Consider the following 19,926-nt stretch of genomic DNA (forward strand, 5'->3'; position numbering starts at 1 on the left):
TGGTGTCCACCTGTAGTCTCAACTACTCGGGAGGCTGAGGCAGGAGAATCGCTTGAACCTGGGCGGCAGAGGTTGCAGTGAGCCGAGATCGCACCACTGCACTCCAGCCTGGGCGACAGAGTGAGACTTCGTCTCAGTTTAAAAAAAAAAAAAAAGGAATAAAAGCTGAATGTCAAAATATAAAGTGGTCGTAGCGCAGTTGGGGTGAGGTGGAATATTTGAATTCTGTATCGTTGGGCTGGTTCATTTTCTAATTATCCCTCAAATGGCCTTACTCATCCCCTCCTTACTTCCCAGTCCCACAGCTGCCTTCTTCCCTCCACAGCGTCATATTAATTCCCTTTTGTAGCAAGACTAGTTGGCAATACACCTCCTTTGATGACCACAGTGGGGTTTCTGTGACCCAAATGTTAGCACCCTAGAGATCAATATCAGAGCCTGGGTTCTAAGCAGGCTCCTCTCAGAAGGACAGTGTCCACATTCATCCTGACCACCAGCTCCATCTACAAGAGAGAGAGCCCAAAGCTGCCCCCTGGGCGATGGAGTCACACCGCTGCTGGCCTCTTGGGAGTACTCACTTGGACAGAACTGCAACGAAGCCATGCCTGAATTGAAGGGTGTGGGTCTCGTTGACCAAAGACCGTCTTTCATTGGAACTAGGAATAAGAGTGTTAGTTCATAGCACACCTGCTTTGTACACAGCAAGTGCTTCTTAAAAAGGGCCTCGCTCTGTTGCCCAGGCAGGAGTGCAGTGTTGCCGTCTCAGCTCACTGCAACCTCCGCCCCCCGGGTTCAAGCAATTCTCATGCCTCAGCCTCCTGAGTAGCTGGAATTACAGGCGTGTGCCACCATACCCAGTTAATTTTTGTATTTTTAGTAGAGATGGGGTTTCACCATGTTGGCCAGGCTGGTCTCGAACTCCTGACCTCAAGTGATCTGCCTGCCTTGGCCTCCCAAAGTGCTGGGATTACAGGCGTGAGCCACTGCGCCTGGCCATTTTTTTAAGTTCCAGGGTACATGTGCAGATGTGCAGGTTTGTTACATAGGTGAACGTGTGCCATGGTGCTTTGCTGCAGCTGTCAACCCAGCACCTAGTTACTAAGCCCAACACGCATTAGCTATTATTCCTGAAGCCCTCCCCAACCCTGCCCCTCCCACAGGCCCCAGTGTGTGCTGTTCCCCTCCCTGTGTCCATGTGTTCTCACTGCAGAACAGGTGCTTCTGCACCTGGCTCCCCATGGTCACTGGGAGTCAGACAAGAAAAGGCTCTCAGAGGCTGGGCGCGGTGGCTCGTACCTGTAATCCCAGTACTTTGGGAGGCCAAGGCTGGTGGATCACGAGGTCAGGAGTTCAAGACCAGCTTGGCCAAGATGGTGAAACCCCATCTCTACTAAAACTACAAAAATTAGCCGGGTGTGGTGGCGGGCGCCTGTAATCCCAGCTACTCGGGAGGCTGAGGCAGAGAATTGCTTGAACCGGGAGGCAGAGGTTGCAGTGAGCCGAGATCACGCCACAGCACTCCAGCCTGGGCGACAGAGTGAGACTCTGTCTCAAAAAATAAATAAATAAATAAATAAATAAATAAATAAATAAAAGGCTTTCAGAGATAAGCAACTGGAGTTCAGAATTGTCTCTAGAAGATCACACATAGAAGAATACTGACTTTAAAAGGGCTTCTCAGCCTCCACACTATTGACGTTTTGGGCCAGTTAGCTCTTGGTGGTGGGGGCTGTCCTGTACTGCTCTGCATGATGTTTGGCAGTATTCCTGGCCTCTACCCACCAGATGTGCTACTGAACACTCCCCTCCCCAAGTCATGGCAATCAAAACAGGCACAGCCTCTGGTGGGCAGAATCACCTCCCTTTGAGAACTCTTCCCAGCAGCGTTCCCCACCTTACGCCCCAACATAGAGGTCTTGCAGATAACAGAGCTATCCCAAGCTATTCCAAAGCTGAGTGAACGAGAACCAGAACTCCAGGGCTCATTCCACCAGGCTGTATCACAGTTTTCCTTTGTGTGTGAACAAAAGAACATTTTCATTATCTCTGGTAACAAGAAGAGAAAGTCGAGTCCCTGCAGGGAAACAGATGCCTTCTGTGGGCTCACTGGGGTTTCCTTTCTCCCTGGGCTGTAAGGGGGCCGTTCCTCTCACAGCGTGCATGTGGCAGGGAGATGTCTTCCGGGGTCATAGCCTGACTCTGCTGTGACCCAGGCAGTACTTACTTGGTGACAGTCACAGTGATGTCTGCTGTCCTGTTTGGAAAGGCATTCTCCTCTAGCTGCCAAATGACTGAAACATGAGCCTATTTTAAAGGGGGAAAAATGGTCAGTTGATTCTCTCTACGCCACTCAAAATTCAGACCGCTAGCTACTCGTGGAACAGACCTAGGAGACGATTCCTCAGATTTTCACATTCCTCACATTTTTCTAACACAGCATGTTTCCTTTCCCTTCCTTTTTTTTTTTCTTTTTTTTTTGAGAGGGAGTCTCGCTCTGTCACCCAGGATGGAGTGCAATGGTGTGATCTCGGCTCACTGCAACCTCTGCCTCCCGGGTTCAAGCAATTCTCCTGCCTCAGCCTCCCAAGTAGCTGGGATTACAGGCACGCACCACCACGCCCAGCTAATTTTTGTATTCTTAGTAGAGACGGGGTTTCCCCATGTTGGCCAGGCTGGTCTCGAACTCCTGACCTCAAATGATCCACCCACCTCGGTCTCCCAAAGTGCTGGGATTACAGGCATGAGCCACCGCGCCCGGCCCCGTTATTTCATTTAAGCCTCAAATACAAATATGGAGTAAGCAAGGCAGGCAGCCTCATTCCCCTTTTACAGGTGAAGAAGCCACTTCAGAGATTTCCCACAGCACAGAGATGACAAGGGACAGCTCAGGGTTAATAACTTTTCGTCTTGGCCGGGCATGGTGGCTCATGCCTGTCATCCCAGCACTTTGGGAGGTCGAGGCAGGTGGATCACTTGAGGACAGGAGTTTGAGACCAGCCTGGCCAACATGGTGAAACCCCATCTCTACCAAAAATATTTTAAAAATTAGCCGGGTGTAGTGCTGCATGCCTGTAATCCCAGCTACTCAGGAGGCTGAGGAAGGAGAATCACTTGAACCCGGGAGGCGGAGGTTGCAGTGAGCTGAGACCGTGCCACTGCACTCCAGCCTGGGTGACAGAATGAAACTCCATCTCAAAAACAAACAAACAAACAAACAAAAAAACTTTTTGTCTGACACGCCCTCCATACTACCCACAACTTCACTCTGCTTCACAGAGGTGAGCAGGCAGTTCATCTAGGGCTGTGTACTGGAAAGCTCTCGTCCCCTCACCCGCTACTTTCAGAGCCAGCTTAGCCACTGTAAGCACTGCTGAGGACACACTGCAGTCAAGCGAAGCGCAAAGCTGGAACCGAGAGATTCAAATGAGACTAAGATGCAGAAGACGCCAACTGCAGGGTGGTGAGAAGAGCGAATCAGTCCAAACCGACTCACAGATGACCTCTTGAGGACGGGGTGACCAATCCTGCAGTTCATGATCAGGACAGAAGCAACCGGCTGAGGGTCATCACACTGAATGTTTGGAGAGGGAGGCTGTTAACAGAGCAGATGACATTCTCTTAAAGAGCCAAACAAAACAAAACAAAACAAAACAAAAACGTGGTTTCCTCACAGCACTTCAGCAGACATTCACTAATTTTTCTGCCTGTCAGACACCCTGCCAGGAGCTAAAGAAATAAAGTCCACTTGGTCCCTGTCTTCCTCACAAGCCGGACAGGCAGGGTCAGCAGTAGATCCCCGAGGAATTTAAATACAAGGTCGAAGGGGTGCTTCTGTGAGGGAGCTGCAGAGAACAGCAGTGGAGAAATATGAATTCCAACTCGGAGGAATTCGTAAGGTCTTCCTGGGGAAGGAGGCATTTGAGCTGGGCCATGGACTGATGCAAATATAACCCACAGCCTGGCTGGAAGGCCGGCACACACCAGCACTGCCACGTAGCCACCAGGGTTCCCCACCCGGACCCCCGAGGGGCAGGTGATGACTGCATTGAGTTTTCTTAATTCTCCCAGGGATGGTCCATCCCTAGTTCCCCTCTAGATGCCTAGGAGATTGTTTTTGCTTTTGTTTTTGTTTTTTTGAGATGGAGTTTCGCTCTTTCGCCCAGGCTGGAGTGAAGTGGCGCGATCTCGGCTCACTGCAACCTCCACCTCCCGGGTTCAAGCAATTCTCCTGCCTCAGTCTCCCAAGTAGCTGGGATTATAGGTGCCCACCACCACGCCCGGCTAATTTTTTGTATTTTTAATAGAAACAGGGTTTCACCATGTTAGCCAGGCTGGTCTCGAACTCCTGACCTCAAGTGATCCACCCACTTCAGCCTCCCAAAATGATGGGATTACAGGCGTGAGCCACTGTGCCCGGCCTAGGAGATTGCTTCATTCATATAATGGATACTGTCCTAGCCCAAATAGCCTAAGATGACTGGGGACAAATCTACAGTCCAACAAATTCAAATTTATTGACTCACTGCAATGAGGAAAACTACACTTTGGTTTTGTTTGTTTGTTTGTTTGTTTTTGAGACAGAGTCCTGCTCTGTCGCCCAGGCTCGAGTGAAGTGGCGCAATCTCAGCTCACTCCAATCTCCACCTCCGGGTTCAAGTGATTCTCGTGCCTCAGCCTCCCGAGTAGCTGGGATTACAGGTGCCCATCACCACACCTGGCTAATTTTTGTATTTTTAGTAGAGACAGGGTTTTGCCATGTTGGCCAGGCTGGTCTCGAACTCCTGATCTCAGGTGATCTGCCCGCCTCGGCCTCCCAAAGTGCTGGGATTACAGGCGTGGGCCACTGCACCCAGCCAAAAACTACACTATTGTGTGTATCACTGAACAATGGAAAAGGCGGTTATTAAAGGACTCCAGGGAAGGGTGGAGTTCAGATGAAATGTAAATAAAGTCATGTTTTGATGCTCAAGCAGGGCTGTGTGTCAAGGAGTCAGTCAACAGCAGGCCAGCCTGCGAATCAGACCCAGGGCCCGCTTCCTTGGAAACCATTAATAGAGAGTAGAAAGTTGACAGACGCTGTATCTGAAGCTCTCTACCTCAGGTGGAAACAGACTCTTCTCTTGGTCAAAATGACTTACACTCTCCAGGCAAGAGGGATAGGGGTTCATAATTACTGACGTAACTACTTCAAACAGCAAAGTTTTCTTTCTTTCTTTCTTTTTTTTTTTTGAGACAGACTCTTGCTCTGTCGCCCAGGCTGGAGTGCAGTGGCGCGATCTCGGCTCACTGCAAGCTCCGCCTCCCGGGTTCACGCCATTCTCCTGCCTCAATCTCCCCAGTAGCTGGGACTACAGGCGCCCGCCATCGTGCCCAGCTAATTTTTTGTATTTTTAGTAGAGACGGGGTTTCACTGTGTTAGCCAGGATGGTCTCGATCTCCTGACCTCGTGATCCGCCCGTCTCAGCCTCCCAAAGTGCTGGGATTACAGGCGTGAGCCACCGTTCCCGGCCCAAAGTTTTCTGATCTGTGATTTTAGAGAATAAAATTTCTCAGTGCGGTGATACTTGTCAGCCACAGGGTGTCCTCGGGAAACAGACTGTTTCCTAGTATCTGTGTCTGTATCCAGCCTTGGGAATGGCAGGGCAGATTTTCACTTTCCCAGTCTAAGCTAATTTTTACTTTCTCAGTGTCTTAGGGCATTAGACTCACTTCTCTCTCAGAACCCTGGTGAAGAAAGGCTGCACATAGGGAGGGTGGTACTGCAGCAGAATATGGTGCCTCGGGAGGCATGGAGCCGGACTGGCGGGGATTTATCTAGTTATTAACCATCTGTTGGTTGGACCAGGAGGAGGCTGGAGGCAGGGGTGCCAGTGAGGGGGTCACCACGGAAAAGCAGGCATGCAGCGAGGGAGGGGCATGAGGGACCTGTTTCCACAGCCGCCATCACAGTCACCTTTTGCATCCTCTTCAACTGCAGGTTTCTGGGGTAATTCAAGGCCATGCTTGTCATGTAGGAATCTTCCCCGGAGTTAGTTAGGTTAATGTTCAGGGTCAGCTCCTTTGTGAGACCTACCACCAACTCCTGCCTGCACAGGGTACAGATAAAAATGTTACAGTTTATTTCATCTGTAAAAACCTCAATGCAATACAATAGGACATTCACCGAGGCTAGAGCGTGGTGCTGTGGCACAATGATCACAGCTCACCGCAGCCTCCACTTCCTGGGTTCAAGTGATCCTCCCACCTCAGCCTCCCGAGTAGCTGGGACTACAGGTGTTTACCACCATGCCCAGCTAATATTTTTCTTATTTTTATTTTTTTGAGACGGAGTTTCGTTCTTGTTGCCCAGGCTGTAGTGCAATGGCACGATCTCGGCTCACTGCAACCTCCACCTCCCAGGTTCAAGCAATTCTCCTGTCTCAGCCTCCTGAGTAGCTGGGATTACAGGCATGCGCCACTATGCCTGGCTAATTTTGTATTTTTATTAGGGACGGGGTTTCTCCACGTTGGTCAGGCTGGTCTCGAACTCCTGGCCTCAGGTGATCTGCCTGCCTCGGCCTCCCAAAGTGCTGGGATTACAGGCGTGAGCCACCCAGCCTGGCCAATGTGCAGCTAATTTTTGTATTTTTTGTAGAGACAGGGTCTCGCCATGTGGAGGCGGGTCTTGAACTCCTGGGCTCAAGTGATCCACCTGCCTTGGCCTCCCACAGTGCTGGGATTACAGGTGTAAGCCACCGCACACAGCCCAGAATAGCACCTTCTTAAGTAACTTCTTAGATAAGTTGCCTAAGGAATACGTTTAGCTTAGACATTCTTCCTCTCAACATAAGCAAACAGCTGGACTGCCACGCCCATCTCAGTTGTTGCATGAGATGACTATAATAGCTGCCATTTATTTAGTGCTTACCATGTGCCAAGGACTGTGTCTCACACGCTCAACCCTCATAGTAACCCTGTGAAATAGTACAGCTACTCTCCATTTTATAGAAGAGGAAACAGAAGCCAAGACAGGCTATTTACCTGTCATCCCAGCACTTTGGGAGGCCGAGGCGGGTAGATCACCTGAGGTCAGGAGTTCAAGACCAGCCTGGCCAAGATGGTGAAATCCCGTCTCTACTAAAAATACAAAAATTAGCCGGGTGTGGTGGCAGGTACCTGTAATCCCAGCTACTCGGGAGGCTGAGGCAGAGAATTGCTTGAACCCGGTAGGGGGAGTATGCAGAGGGCTGAGATCACGCCACTATACTCCAGCCTGGGTGACAGCATGAGACTCCATCTCAAAAAAAGAAAAAAAAAAAATTAGCCAGGTGTGGTGCAAGCACTTGTAATCCCAGCTATTCAGGAGGCTGAGGCAGGAGAATTGCTTGAGCCCGGGAGGCAGAGGTTGCAGTGAGCCATGAGCGCACCATTGCACTCCAGCCTCGGCAACAAGAGTGAAACTCTGTCTCTAAATAAATAAATAAATAAATAAATAAATAAATAAAAGGCTAATTAAATGCCTGGAGTCTAGCAGCCTCCAAAGAGCTGAGAGAATTGTACCCAAATCCTCTTTCTACCACCAATTCACTGTGACCCTAGGTGAGGTACTCTATGACACAAATTCATCCATGCCACAATATTTATGGGGCACTGCTGTGCACTGGAGAACAGCGTGCATAAGACATACTGTCCCACCCCGTTTCTTGGCCTCAGCTTCCTACCCACAAAATCATTCAGACCCTTCCCATTAAAAGGCTGTGGTTTAAGACATGAGTCCACATGTCCTGGAAAAGAGGGTCCTGGGGATGTGTGAAAGGGTCCTCCAGAATGCTGAGGTATCACAGGGACCCAGAGTGCAGAACCACTCTCAGTAGCTGAGATCGACAGAAAAACATATTAGCAATACCGAGAAAACTGTTTTCCATCTGAAATGTCCAAAGATGAGATGTGCAGATCTAGGAAGTATGGCCTGCCAAAGTGCTGGGATTACAGGCGTGAGCCACCACGCCCGGCCTAGGAAGTAATGTGACGTGTGTTTTGTTCCCATTGTTTGGTTTTGGTTTGGTTTTTATCCCAGCTGAGAAGAGGATGGATTGACTGGAGGGAGAGACAGGAAGCAGAGACAGAGCCTGCTGTCTCCACCCGAGAGATGATACATGCCTGAAATAAGGAAACAGTAGTGGATGGCTGGACACGGTGGCTCATGCCTGTAATCCCAGCACTTTGGGAGGTGAGGCAGGTGGATCACTTGAGGCCAAGAGTTCAAGACCAGCCTGGCCAACATGGTAAAACCCCGTCTCTACTAAAAATACAAAAATTAGCTGAGTGTGGTCACGTGCGCCTGTGATCCCAGCTACACAGGAGGCTGAGGCAGGAGAAGCACTTGAAGCCAGGAGGCGGAGGTTGCAGTGAGCCGAGATCGCGCCACTGCACTCCTGCGTGGGTGACAGAGAGAGACCCTGTCTCAAAAAAAAAAAAGAAGAAAATAAAAGACAACAGTAGTGGAGAAGGAAAGAAGTCAGAGACAGTAAAGCAAATGAAACGAAAAAGAGGCAGGGGAGGGGGGACAGAGGAGTTAAGGGCAAGTTCTGAGTTTCTAGCTCAGGTGGCTGAGTGGTGCCATTGACTGAGGGAGGTAACATGGGAGGAAGACCCAAGGGTGGAAGAAGATGCGTTCAATCAGGGACATGACAAGAGGTGCATATAGGATAACAAAGCAGAGATGCTGACATGTCAGCTGGACACACATCCTAGAGCTCAGGCGTGAGACCTCAGTGTCATCAGAATATTTAACAGCGTTGCCTAATCTGAGGCCTAGGGACTGTCTCAGAGGGCCCGGAATGCCAACATTTATGTATGCACATGTGATCTTCTAAGGAGAGGGGTCTGTAGTCTTCATTAGATTCTTTTGGGGATCTATGTCCTCAGGTCAAAAACCACTGAGACAGCTGGACACCGACGACCAGGCTCACCAGCGTTTTTGAAAGAGAAGCGTTTGCTTGCTATGTACACTAGGGGGCGATGTAGGGCAAGCCGTGCGTGCTGTAGCTCTACGACCCCAGTAGTTGGCTGGGAGGTTGGTTCTTGGCTGTAATTAATTCCCTGCTGGAAACAGCTGTGCCTGCTTGTTAGGCTGGATTCCAGAGCATTTGAAAGTCTTCAATTGGTCCCGCAAATGTCTATGAAAGGGCTGACCAGGACTTGGGGAACTGCGTTCTTCCCCATATACGGCAACTCCAGCCAGCTGGCCAACAGAATCACAATACATACACAACACTAGTCGCCAAGGACGCTTGTTTGTTTTGTTTTGTTACCCACCACCCCCCCCTTTTTGGAGTCTTGCTCTGTCGCCCAGGCTGGAGTGCAGTGGAGCGATCTTGGCTCACTGCACCCTCCGCCTCCCGAGTTTGAGCGATTCTCCTGCCTCAGCCTCCCCAGTAGCTGGGATTACAGGCGCCCACCACCATGCCCAGCTAATTTTTGTATTTTTAGTAGAGACGGGGTTTCACCATGTTGACCAGGCTTGTTTCAAACTCCTGACCTCATGATCCTCCTACCTCTGCCTCCCAAAGTGCTGGGATTACAGGCATGAGCCACCACGCCCGGGCTGGGGGGCATTCTAAGACCACTACATGTGTAAACCCACACTCATGTGCTTGGCAACACTGTCATTCTGGAATTCAGCATGGTCCAATAGAACGTCTGCAGCGATGGAGACAGGCGGTAGGCGGCCACTGAGTCTTTGAAGTGTGGCTAATGTGACTGAGGAACAAAATGTTTCATTGTGTTTAATTTTAACTCATGTACATGTAAACAGCTAAGCGTGGCTGGTGTGTTGGACAGTGCAGTGCCGCATGCTGGGGCTGTGGCCCTCTTTCCTCCCTCCGCCTCCACGCTGTCAGCACGTGCTATGGGCTGTCACTTTAAACTGTTACCCCCGTCATGGCCCAGCCCACATCGCCTCTCACCTGAGTGGTTACAAAGGGAACAAGTGCCGCCCCTGCGTCCACCTTTGCTCCTACACTCTCTTCTCAGCTCAGCAGCAAGAAGGATCCTGCTAAGCTGCATGAGTAGTGTCACTCCTCTGACTTCCCAGCTCACAGCAAAAGCCCTTCTGAGGGCTTAAGAAGCCCCATGGCCTCTTCCCCCTTCCTCCCCTTCCCTCATTACACCCCGCCCCACTCCACTGCAGCCACTAGGTCCTCACCCTGCCCCCCACCCGCCAGGCAGGCTCCCAACCCAGGGTACCTGCAGCTGCTCTTCCCTTAGACACCCATCCACATAGCTCGTTCCCCTACCTCCTCCAGTGTGTGCCAAAGTGTCACCCTCCGTGACCACCCCATTGAAAACTTCAGCATCAGCTGCCACCCAACATTCCCTCCCACCTTCCCTGTGTCTTCAACGTTCATCTCATCAACATGGAATTTACCTACTTACCATCTTCTCCCCCTAAGAGCACCAGGAGGGCAGGGATTTTTGTCTGTGTTGTTCACAGAAGTATCCCCAGCACCTAGAGTGCTTGGCACAAAGTAGATGGTCCAGAAATATTTGATTGATTAGTTAATTTGGCCAAGAGGTGGGCCAGGAAAGAGGTTACCTCTAACTGAGGTAGAGGTCAGCCTGGCTGTGAAGAACGCTGGGTTCTGAATATAGCATTGTCCGGGATGTCAAGAGACCCAGGTTCAAGTCCACCAAATGGCCTATGCAGGGCCCTCGGCGACTGAGTCTGCTTCCTAATCTAGAAAGTGGGAAGACAGATCTCTGTCTTGCCTCCCTCCTGGGGTAGCTGAGGACATATCGAGATAATAAGTGCAGAAGCCATTTGTGGGCCACGGGGAGAGGGGAAGGGGGTGTGCAGGATGTCCTAATGAAGGAATTGCCCAGGCAAGCGTTCGGGAGAAGGTTAATCGAGGAAACTGACGGCTGCGTCCAACTCACTGAGAGACGGTGGTGGCCAACTGTAATTCTGCGACACAAAACAGCTTATTCTTGCAGGCCTTCTCATAGGGCAGCTGTAACCAGACAGAGAGTCCCGATCAGCCGATCAGCCCAGGCTCCGCCTTCCCCAGCAGCCCTGCCTCCGGCTCTTCTCCTTATAGGATGTTTTGGGCTGTGCCTCCTGCTCACCCTGAGAAGTGCAGTTACAGGGAGGTGAGGGGTGCAGGCTGGGATTGTCCCCGAAGAGCAGGGACTGTGACATTCCTGGGTGACATTCCTGGATCTGTCCTATAACATGGGCACACTGTGACCCAGTCCTTTGACCAAGGTAAAAACTGGGGTGACCTTCACGGAATGTTAGGGGTGCCCATGACATTTACATCATGCGAATAAAGCAGCAACACACAACTCACGACTGCGCATTCAGGGAGCAGACACCTACGCGAAGAGAAGCTTCCTTAGTCCTTTCGGATATAGGCAGAACAGCCCGGGCAGGAGTGGGGGATGCCTTGCCAAATACTGTCAAGGTCCAGGCCTTGGAGGTTCCTTCCTCATGGCCAGTCATCTGTTTTTTCGGTTGTTTGTTTGTTTTCAGATGGAGTCTCACTCTGTCGTCCAGGCTGGAGTGCAATGGCGTGATCTCGGCTCACTGCCACCTCCGCCTCCCGGATTCAAGCGATTCTCCTGCCTCAGCCTCCCAAGTAGCTGGGATTACAGGCATGTGCCACCACACCTGGCTAATTTTGTATTTTTATTAGAGAAAGGGTTTCGCCATGTTGACCAGGTTGGTCTCAAACTCCTGACCTCAGGTCATCCACCCACCTTGGCCTTCCAAAGTGTTGGGATTACAGGTGTGAGCCACCGCGCCCGGCCTGGCTAGTCGTCTCTGTAAGCTAACTATTTCCCTTGCCTACACATAACCGACTAATTCTGAAAGCCACATTTCAAAAGGCCCCATGGAGGTTGAAAAGCTCCAGTTCGTGTTTTTAAAAATTCCAGTGTTCTAAAGTAGCTGGGTCTGTTTTTGTATTATGAAGGAAGGCAGCCAGCTCCTCGGCTGGAGAGCCTCTGCACTTCGCACTTCTCTCCCGGTGGCCACCTCGGCAGCTGTCTGCAGGTCTGTTCCCACGGCCTAGAGGGGGAATGACAGCCCAGGGCTTGAAAGGAAACTTTCTACTTCCTGCGGAAGGGGGATGCCATTTGCAGAAGTCAAAGCGTGGCGCTCTCTCTAAGTGGGTCAACAGTTTCATGCAGGGTTTTTTGTTGTATTTTTTTTTTTTTTTTTTTTTGAGACGGAGTCTCGCTCTGTCACCCAGGCTGGAGTGCAGTGGCACGATCTCGGCTCACTGCAAGCTCCGCCTCCCGGGTTCACGCCATTCTCCTGCCTCAGACTCCCTAGTAGCTGGGACTACAGGCACCCGCCACCGCGCCTGGCTAATTTTTTTTTTGTATTTTTAGTAGAGACGGGGTTTCACTGTGTTAGCCAGGATGGTCTTGATCTCCTGACCTCATGATCCGCCGGCCTCGGCCTCCCAAAGTGCTGGGATTACAGGCGTGAGCCACCGTGCCCGGCCTTTTGTTGTATTTTTAATATAGCCACATAGCCTGATCTCTTCCACCCAGCCCCAGTGAAAGAGAATGGGGTTAAGCCAGCTAAACTCCCAGCTAGAACGCACTCTCTGGTAACACCGATGTGCCTAACACCACGTGATTTTTCCTCACCCATTTTATACAGGGAATAACTTTTTAAAAATCTCTTTGCCATAGCATAATAGTCATCACTGGTTAAGGAAAGACACATAAAGAGATGTTAAGCAGGATACAATCGCAAGGCATCTCACCATAAAATGAGAAGTGCTTATTAATGACACAGGCAAACAGCACTAGGAATGGACAAGTCCACATTAGGTGCCTCCTGAGATGGTGTACTGAGAAGGACACACTTTACTTCTGTGATATTCCTGACAAAAATGCATAACCTGGCTGGGCGCAGTGGCTCACGTCTGTAATCCCAGCACTTTGGGAGGCCGAGGTGGGTGGATCACCTGAGGTCAGGTGTTCAAGACCAGTCTGGCCAACATAGTGAAACCCCGTCTCTACTAAAAGTACAAAAATTAGCCGAGCATGGTGATACATGCCTGTAATCCCAGCTACTTGGGAGGCTGAGGCAGGAGAATTGCTTGAACTCGGGAGGCAGAGGTTGCAGTGAGCCGAAATCACGCCATTGTACTCCAGCCTGGGCAACAAGGGCGAAACTCTGTCTCAAAAACAAAACAAAACAAAAATGTATAACCTGAATCTAATTATGAAGAAATATCAGACAAATTGAGGAACATTCTACAAAAGGACTGGCCTGTACCCTTCAAAAATGTTAATGTCATTAAAAGACAAGGAAAGACTGAGTGAGAAACTCTTCCAGATTAAAGGAGACTAAAGATAAATAACTGTAGAACGCTATGAATGATCCTGGACCAGAACCTTTTTTTTCTTTTGCTATAAAGGACATTAATAGGACAACTGGCAAAATTTGAATAAAGTTTGTAAATTAGATAATAGTATTTTATCAATGTGAATTTCCTGATTTTGATTATTGTACTATGTTAAGACAATGCCTTTGTTTTTAGGAAATATATATTGAAGGTTTGTGGTTTGTTTTTTTTTTTTGAGACGGAGTCTTTCTCTGTCACCCAGGCTGGAGTGCAGTGGCACGATCTTGGTTCACTGCAACCACTGTCTCCCGGGGTCAAGCAATTCTCCTGCCTCAGCCTCCTGAGTAGCTGGAACTACAGGCATGCACCACCACAATGGGCTAATCTTTGTATTTTTTAAAATTTATTTTATTTTTTATTTTTTTGAGATGGATTCTCGCTCTGTTGCCTAGGCTGGAGTGCAATGGCACGGCCTTGGCTCACTGAAACCTCTGCCTCCTGGGCAGAGGATTCAAATGATTCTCCTGCCTCAGGCTCCCTAGTAGCTGGGACTACAGGTGCATGCTACCACACCTGGCCAATTTTTGTATTTTTAGTAGAGACAGGGTTTCACCATCTTGGCCAGGCTGGTATCGAACTCCTGATCTCAGGTGATCCACCTGCCTCAACCTCCCAAAGTGTTGGGATTACAGGCATCAGCCAGGGCACCCGGCTGACAAAAGTTTCTTATGACACTACCCGCCTGTCTAAGCTGCACTGATGGGCACCAGGAGGAGAGGCTAGGATACAGGTTTGGTGGGGCCATTCAGCCTGAAGGCCCTGGCAGGGCATGAACAAGCAGGTGCGCCAAAGGGCATCCTCTCTGCAGTGCAAGACACGACAGCTCCAGTCTAGCTCCCAGAAGGAACCCCCATCACAGTGTCATCAGAGCCGCTTGCCAAGTGAGGTCCCCAGGATGCAATGTATGCATGTGCCTCATGAAAGATGTAGCAAGCGCTTTTGTGAACATAAAGACATAAAGGAACAAGCCCCAGGGGCAGATGGAGACCTGCGTTACCCATGAGTCCTCACTCACAGGGACACATTAATGCCATCGCAGGGAATCAGTTTCACCATGAGTACGGCGAGGGGCCCAAATGCCGTCTGAAGACATTCCCCCCCAACTCCAACATTCTTGGAAGTTAGGGGAGCAGGTGGTTTCTGTGGGATGGGCTCTCAAGAGGGCTGGGTACTGGCTGTGGGTAGAGTCACCTGGAAGATGGCAAAGGGCTCAGTGTAGCGGTCCAGGATGGGCTGAGGATGGTCCGTCTGTCCCTCAGGGGTCTGGAGCTGGTAGCTGACTTTGACACTGGCATTGGAGAAGCAGTCCTCCTCACAGAGCTGTGGGGTCACCACGGAAGGCAGGGTTAGAGTTGGATGTGGGGGAGAAGATGACAACAATAATGCTTTTTTTTTTCTTTTTTTTGAGACGGAGTCTTGCTCTGTTGCCCAGGCTGGAGTGCAGTGGCGTGATCTCAGCTCACTGCAACCTCTGCCTCCCGGATTCAAGCGATTCTCCTACCTCAGCCGCTCGAGTAGCTGGGATGACAGGTGTGTGCTACCACGCCTGGCTAATTTTTGTATTTTTAGTAGAGACAGGGTTTCACCATGTTGGTCAGGCTGGTCTCGAACTCCTGACCTCAAGTGATCCACCTGCCTCAGCCTCCCAAAGTGCTGGGATTCCAAATATGAGCCACCGCAACTTGCAAGAATACTTTCTACTTTGATGTCATCATAAGAAGAAATAAACAATAAAAGTGGTGAGTCAGAAGTCCTAAGCATCTTCCAAATAAGCCAGGCTGAAGGGACACGTCCTTCAAGCAAGCTGCCAAGTGCTTTGGGAAAAATCTCCTTCGTTCTACTACGGTTTTGTGTCTACAGCTGCTATGGTTTTTGTCCCAGTCACAAAGGGGTAAAGAACTGGCTCAGACAGAAGGGAAGAGTCACAGCCACACCTGGGTTTATCAAGATCTTCCTCTTTTTTTTTTTTTTTTTTGAGATGGAGTCTCGCTCTGTCGCCCAGGCTGGAGTGCAGTGGCTCGATCTTGGCTCTCTGCAACCTCTGCCTCTTAGGTTCAAGGTTCTCCTGCCTCAGTCTCCCAAGTAGCTGGGACTACAGGTGCATGCCACCATGCCTGGCTAATTTTTGTATTTTTTTTTAGTAGAGACAGGGTTTTACCACATTGGTCAGGCTGGTCTCGAACTCCTGACTTCGGGTGATCCTCCCACCTCGGCCTCCCAAAGTGCTGGGATTAGAGGCGTGAGCCACTGCACCCAGCTGACCAAGATCTTTCTCAAAGCAACATGGAGGACATATTAGAGAGGTAAGAGAGAAGATAAGGAGATTGCTTAGCATACCATTTGCCACTCTCTTTGTTTAAATAAGCCTTTCTGCCCCTATAAGAGCCTCAAGCCCATGGGAGAAAGTGAGCATGATTCTCTGGTAGAGAATGTGATTAAGCCTTTATTTAAGGAAGGCTGTAAACTTTAATCCAATTAACAATCACTTTGGGGGTAAATGTGTATTCAGAAGAAGAATTCATGCATTTGTTTATTGGAATAAATGATCCATATAGATCCAAAGTTCGAGATCCCGTCAGGGTTTGAGTCCCGACATACTTTTTTTCCGCATGTCTCTGGGCACCTTCGCCAGGAGTAAACCTTTCTAGATGGTCGTTTCTATCCTTTTATTCTTCCTTTTAGTTGTTCACTTTTTCTGATGCCAATTGACATTCAGGCCCTCGGTCCTAGTTATTTTCAGGTGAGGTCGGATAACGCATGCCAAGAACACTGGCATTCCTGAGTTATTACCAAGAAAAACGTCAGCAATGACAGCATCTCCATCTTCCGTGCCATTATGTGGTTCTTGATTTTTTATTATTATTATTATTTTGAGATGGAGTCTTGCTCTTGCTGGCCAGGCTGGAGTGCAGTGGCGCGATCTCGGCTCACTGCAACCTCCATCCCCTTGATTCCAGCGATTCCCCTGCCTCAGCCTCCCGAGTAGCTGGGATTACAGGCACCCGCCACCACGCCCGGCTAATTTTTGTGTTTTTAGTGGAGACAGGGTTTCACCGTGTTGGCCCGGCTGGTCTCGAACTCCTGACCTCAAGTGATCCACCCGCCTTGGCCTCCCAAAGTGCTGGGATGACAGGCGTGAGCCACCGTGCCTGGCCTGTTATGATTATTTTAATCACCTCATTTGTAGGTCTGGGTATGTGCCCTTCACTGCATCACCTCAAATCCTTTCTCAATGACAAAGACCCCTCCGGACTCCCATCCAAACTCCCTCACTTACCTCTGCCTCTGTGGGCATGAGCAGGAGGTCCTCACAAAGCTGGGATCCGCTGCTCCACTCCCTCAGGCAGCCCAGACAGCTTCTTACATCTGAACACTGCAGCCGTCTCCTCTGCTTCCCTACATCCACATCCAGCGTGAAGTTGAGAAGTGCCCCGCGGAGGCCTGGGAATGAAGACCAGACCTTCCCGATGAGGTGGGGACGAGCCGGCTGCAGACAGAAGGCCCCCAGCCTGCCTGAGGTTCCTTGTGGCCCCTCCTGAACAGTGTACAGGTACTTCCTGCAGGTACTTCCCTGCGGCTGGACTCCTGCGTCGGTTTTTCAAAGATATTTTTCTCACCGTCTTCTGACACCTGACCAGGGTCTCTGAGTGCTCCCGCCCCAAACCCGGAGCAGCACATTCCCAGGACTGAGTCAGCCTTCCTTAGGGAAGGAGGGCTCGGGAAGGGGATCGAGATTGAAGAAGAAAATAAGGAGGAAGAGAGACAACAAAGAGAATGGAGAGGGAAAGAGGGACTCTGCGGAGGAAAACCCCAGGACGGCACAGCTGGAAGCACCGTGGAGATCCCGGGGCCGCCTCTCTTACTGTACAGAACAGAACCAGCTCAGCTAGGGAGAGACACTTGCCCAGCATCGCACAGCCCATCGAGCTCTGTGTCCTGGAAGGGACAGGTCTGTTATTTTCTTTTTTTTTTCTTTTTTCTTTTTTTTTTCTTTTGAGACAGAGTCTCGCTGTCACCCAGGCTGGAGTGCAGTGGCGCGATCTTGGCTCACTGCAAGCTCCGCCTCCCGAGTTCACACCATTCTCCTGCCTCAGCCTCTCCCGTAGCTGGGACTACAGGCGCCCGCCACCACACCTGGCTAATTTTTTGTATTTTGTTTAGTGGAGACGGGGTTTCACCATGTTAGCCAAGATGGTCTCGATCTCCTGACCTCATGATCCACCCGCCTCGGCCTCCCAAAGTGCTGGGACTACAGGCACCCGTTACCACACCTGGCTAATTTTTGTATTTTTAGTAGAGACGGAGTTTCACCGTGTTAGCCAGGATGGTCTCGATCTCCTGACCTCGTGATCCGCCCGCCTCGGCCTCCCAAAGTGCTGGGATTACAGGCGTGAGCTACCACACCCGGCCAGGTCTATCATTTTCAATCCCCAGGTGAATAATAGCCTGCTGCTTTGGGAAAGCCACCCCACCCCAGGAGACTGCTCTCTGACTGTGGGAGGCAGAGACCATCTCAGAGATTGCTCCTGAGAGATTAAACCTCGGGGACTGTTGCTGAGGAATCGTTCTGGGAGGAGCTCTTGGATAAGCAGTAAATACCTGGGCTGTGAAAGCCATGCCCACCACCTCCTTTCTGGGAACAGTCTCCTAATGAGTTTCAGGTAAGGAAAGAGAAACCAGGCCTCCAACAGGTGATCCAATCCCACCTGGGTCAGAGGCACATAGTGAGGAGGGAAGGGGAGAAGACACAAGTCAGAGAGAAAGAGGAGGGTGTGTCTCAGAAGCCCCCGCACACACGCACACACGTGGGCATGGAGAAATGGCTGCCTTTTTCTGAGTCTTTTTTTTTTTTTTTTTTTGAGACGGAGGCTCGCTCTGTCGCCCAGCAAGGAGTGCAGTGGTGCGATCTCAGCTCACTGCAAGCTCCGCCTCCTGGGTTCACGCTATTCTCCTGCCTCAGCCTCCCGAGTAGCTGGGACTACAGGCACCCGCCACTACGCCCGGCTAATTTTTTGTATTTTTAGCAGAGACGGTGTTTCACCATGTTAGCCAGGATGGTCTCGATCTCCTGACCTCGTGATCCACCCGCCTTGGCCTCCCACAGTGCTGGGATTACAGGCGTGAGCCACCGCGCCCGGCCTTCTGAGTCTTTTTTTTTCAGAAACTCAACCCTTCAACCCTGAGGAAGGGCCCCAGTGTCCCTCTTCCCAACAGTGTCAGCTCTAAACCCCTTCCGAGTGTGGACATAACCTCAGATCACCCTTTCTTGAGGCAGTTTGCATTTGACAAACCTGGAGACTAAGGAGCTAAGCTCTAATCGAGGGATTTCAAGCACCAGGACCTCAGACCAACACCCACCCACCCCCCGCCCCAGTCCTCTTTCCCTGCCCCTTACAGAAGCCAAAAAGGAAGGACCATCACGCCAGGCAGGGGTCAGCTGGACCATTTTTTACCTGACTCAGAGGCTGTGGTTACAGAGCTGATTTCAAAACATAAACGGACATTCACGACGCCGTTGAAGCCGATGGGCAGTGCGCTGGGGGTGAAGGCCATGGAGACCTTCAGGCGAACCACAGGCCGGGAGCTAAACAAGACAGCAAAGAGGATGGGAGAAGTGACTGCTCGGCCTCTGGGTCAGGGCCTGGCTGATTGGTTCATGCATTCAATGGTTCTCTATCAAACATGCCCACATCCAGGTGATCCCTGAGTCTCAGGGTACAGTGGGGAAAGAGACAAGTTTCCGCTTTGGTGGGAAAGCAGACAACAAGCAAATAGACGAGAGAAACAGGGAGATACTATGTATTGGCAAGGCTATGAGAAAAATTAAAATACTGTTGGCCGAGCGCGGTGGCTCACTCCTGTAATCCCAGCACTTGGGAGGCCGAGGCGGGTGGATCACCTGAGGTCAGGGGTTCGAGACCAGCCTGGCCAACTTGGTGAAACATCGTCTCTACTAAAAGACTCAAAAATTAGCTGGGTGTGGTGGCGGGTGCCTGTAATCCCACCTACTCGGGAGGCTGAGGCAGGAGAATTGCTTGAACCTGGGAGGCGGAGGTTGCAGTGAGCCGACATCCTGCCACGGCACTCCAGCCTGGGTGACAGAGCGAGACTCCATTTCAACAACAACAACAAAAATACGGTAATAAGGACCGGGGGCTACTGAGACTGGATGGTCACAGATGGCGTGGCTGATGAGGAGGCATTTCGGTTGAGATTTGTTAACAAGAAAGAGCCAGCTGTGTGAGGATCTGGGGAAGAACACTCCAGGAAGAAAGCACAGCCAGTGCCAAGGGCCTGTGGCAGGAACACTTTTGGTTTGTTTGAGAAGCACAAAGGTCAGCATGCCTGGAATCTAATTAGTGAGACAGAGGATGGGAGGAGGAGATGGGAATGGAGGGGTGGGGAGGGCCAGGCCACGAAGAGCCCTGTAAAGCCATGGTGAGGAATTGGGATTTTACTCTAAATAGGAGCCGTGGAGGAGTTTCAGGCAGCAGAGTGAAGGGATGGGGCTGCTGCTGTG

The 19,926-nt window shown here is 50.7% G+C and overlaps 1 protein-coding gene across 1 annotated transcript in view; it reads right to left on the minus strand.

Annotated features, from left to right (window-relative positions):
* Positions 1–3,336: 3,336 nt before the first annotated feature.
* The window catches only part of LOC101152981 (integrin alpha-E), a 33,577-nt gene continuing 16,987 nt past the window's right edge, over positions 3,337–19,926 (minus strand). Inside the window, exons 17-22 of the mRNA XM_063700901.1 lie at positions 18,860–18,990; positions 16,684–16,847; positions 14,598–14,726; positions 10,918–10,991; positions 5,954–6,086; positions 3,337–3,592 (exon numbers count right to left, since the gene is read on the minus strand). Coding sequence (XP_063556971.1) covers positions 3,341–3,592; positions 5,954–6,086; positions 10,918–10,991; positions 14,598–14,726; positions 16,684–16,847; positions 18,860–18,990 — 883 coding nt within the window. The 3' untranslated portion in view covers positions 3,337–3,340. The remainder of the gene's footprint in view (positions 3,593–5,953; positions 6,087–10,917; positions 10,992–14,597; positions 14,727–16,683; positions 16,848–18,859; positions 18,991–19,926) is intronic.

Source organism: Gorilla gorilla, chromosome 19 (genome assembly GCF_029281585.2).
Source record: "Gorilla gorilla gorilla isolate KB3781 chromosome 19, NHGRI_mGorGor1-v2.1_pri, whole genome shotgun sequence".
Lineage (NCBI taxonomy): Eukaryota > Metazoa > Chordata > Mammalia > Primates > Hominidae > Gorilla > Gorilla gorilla.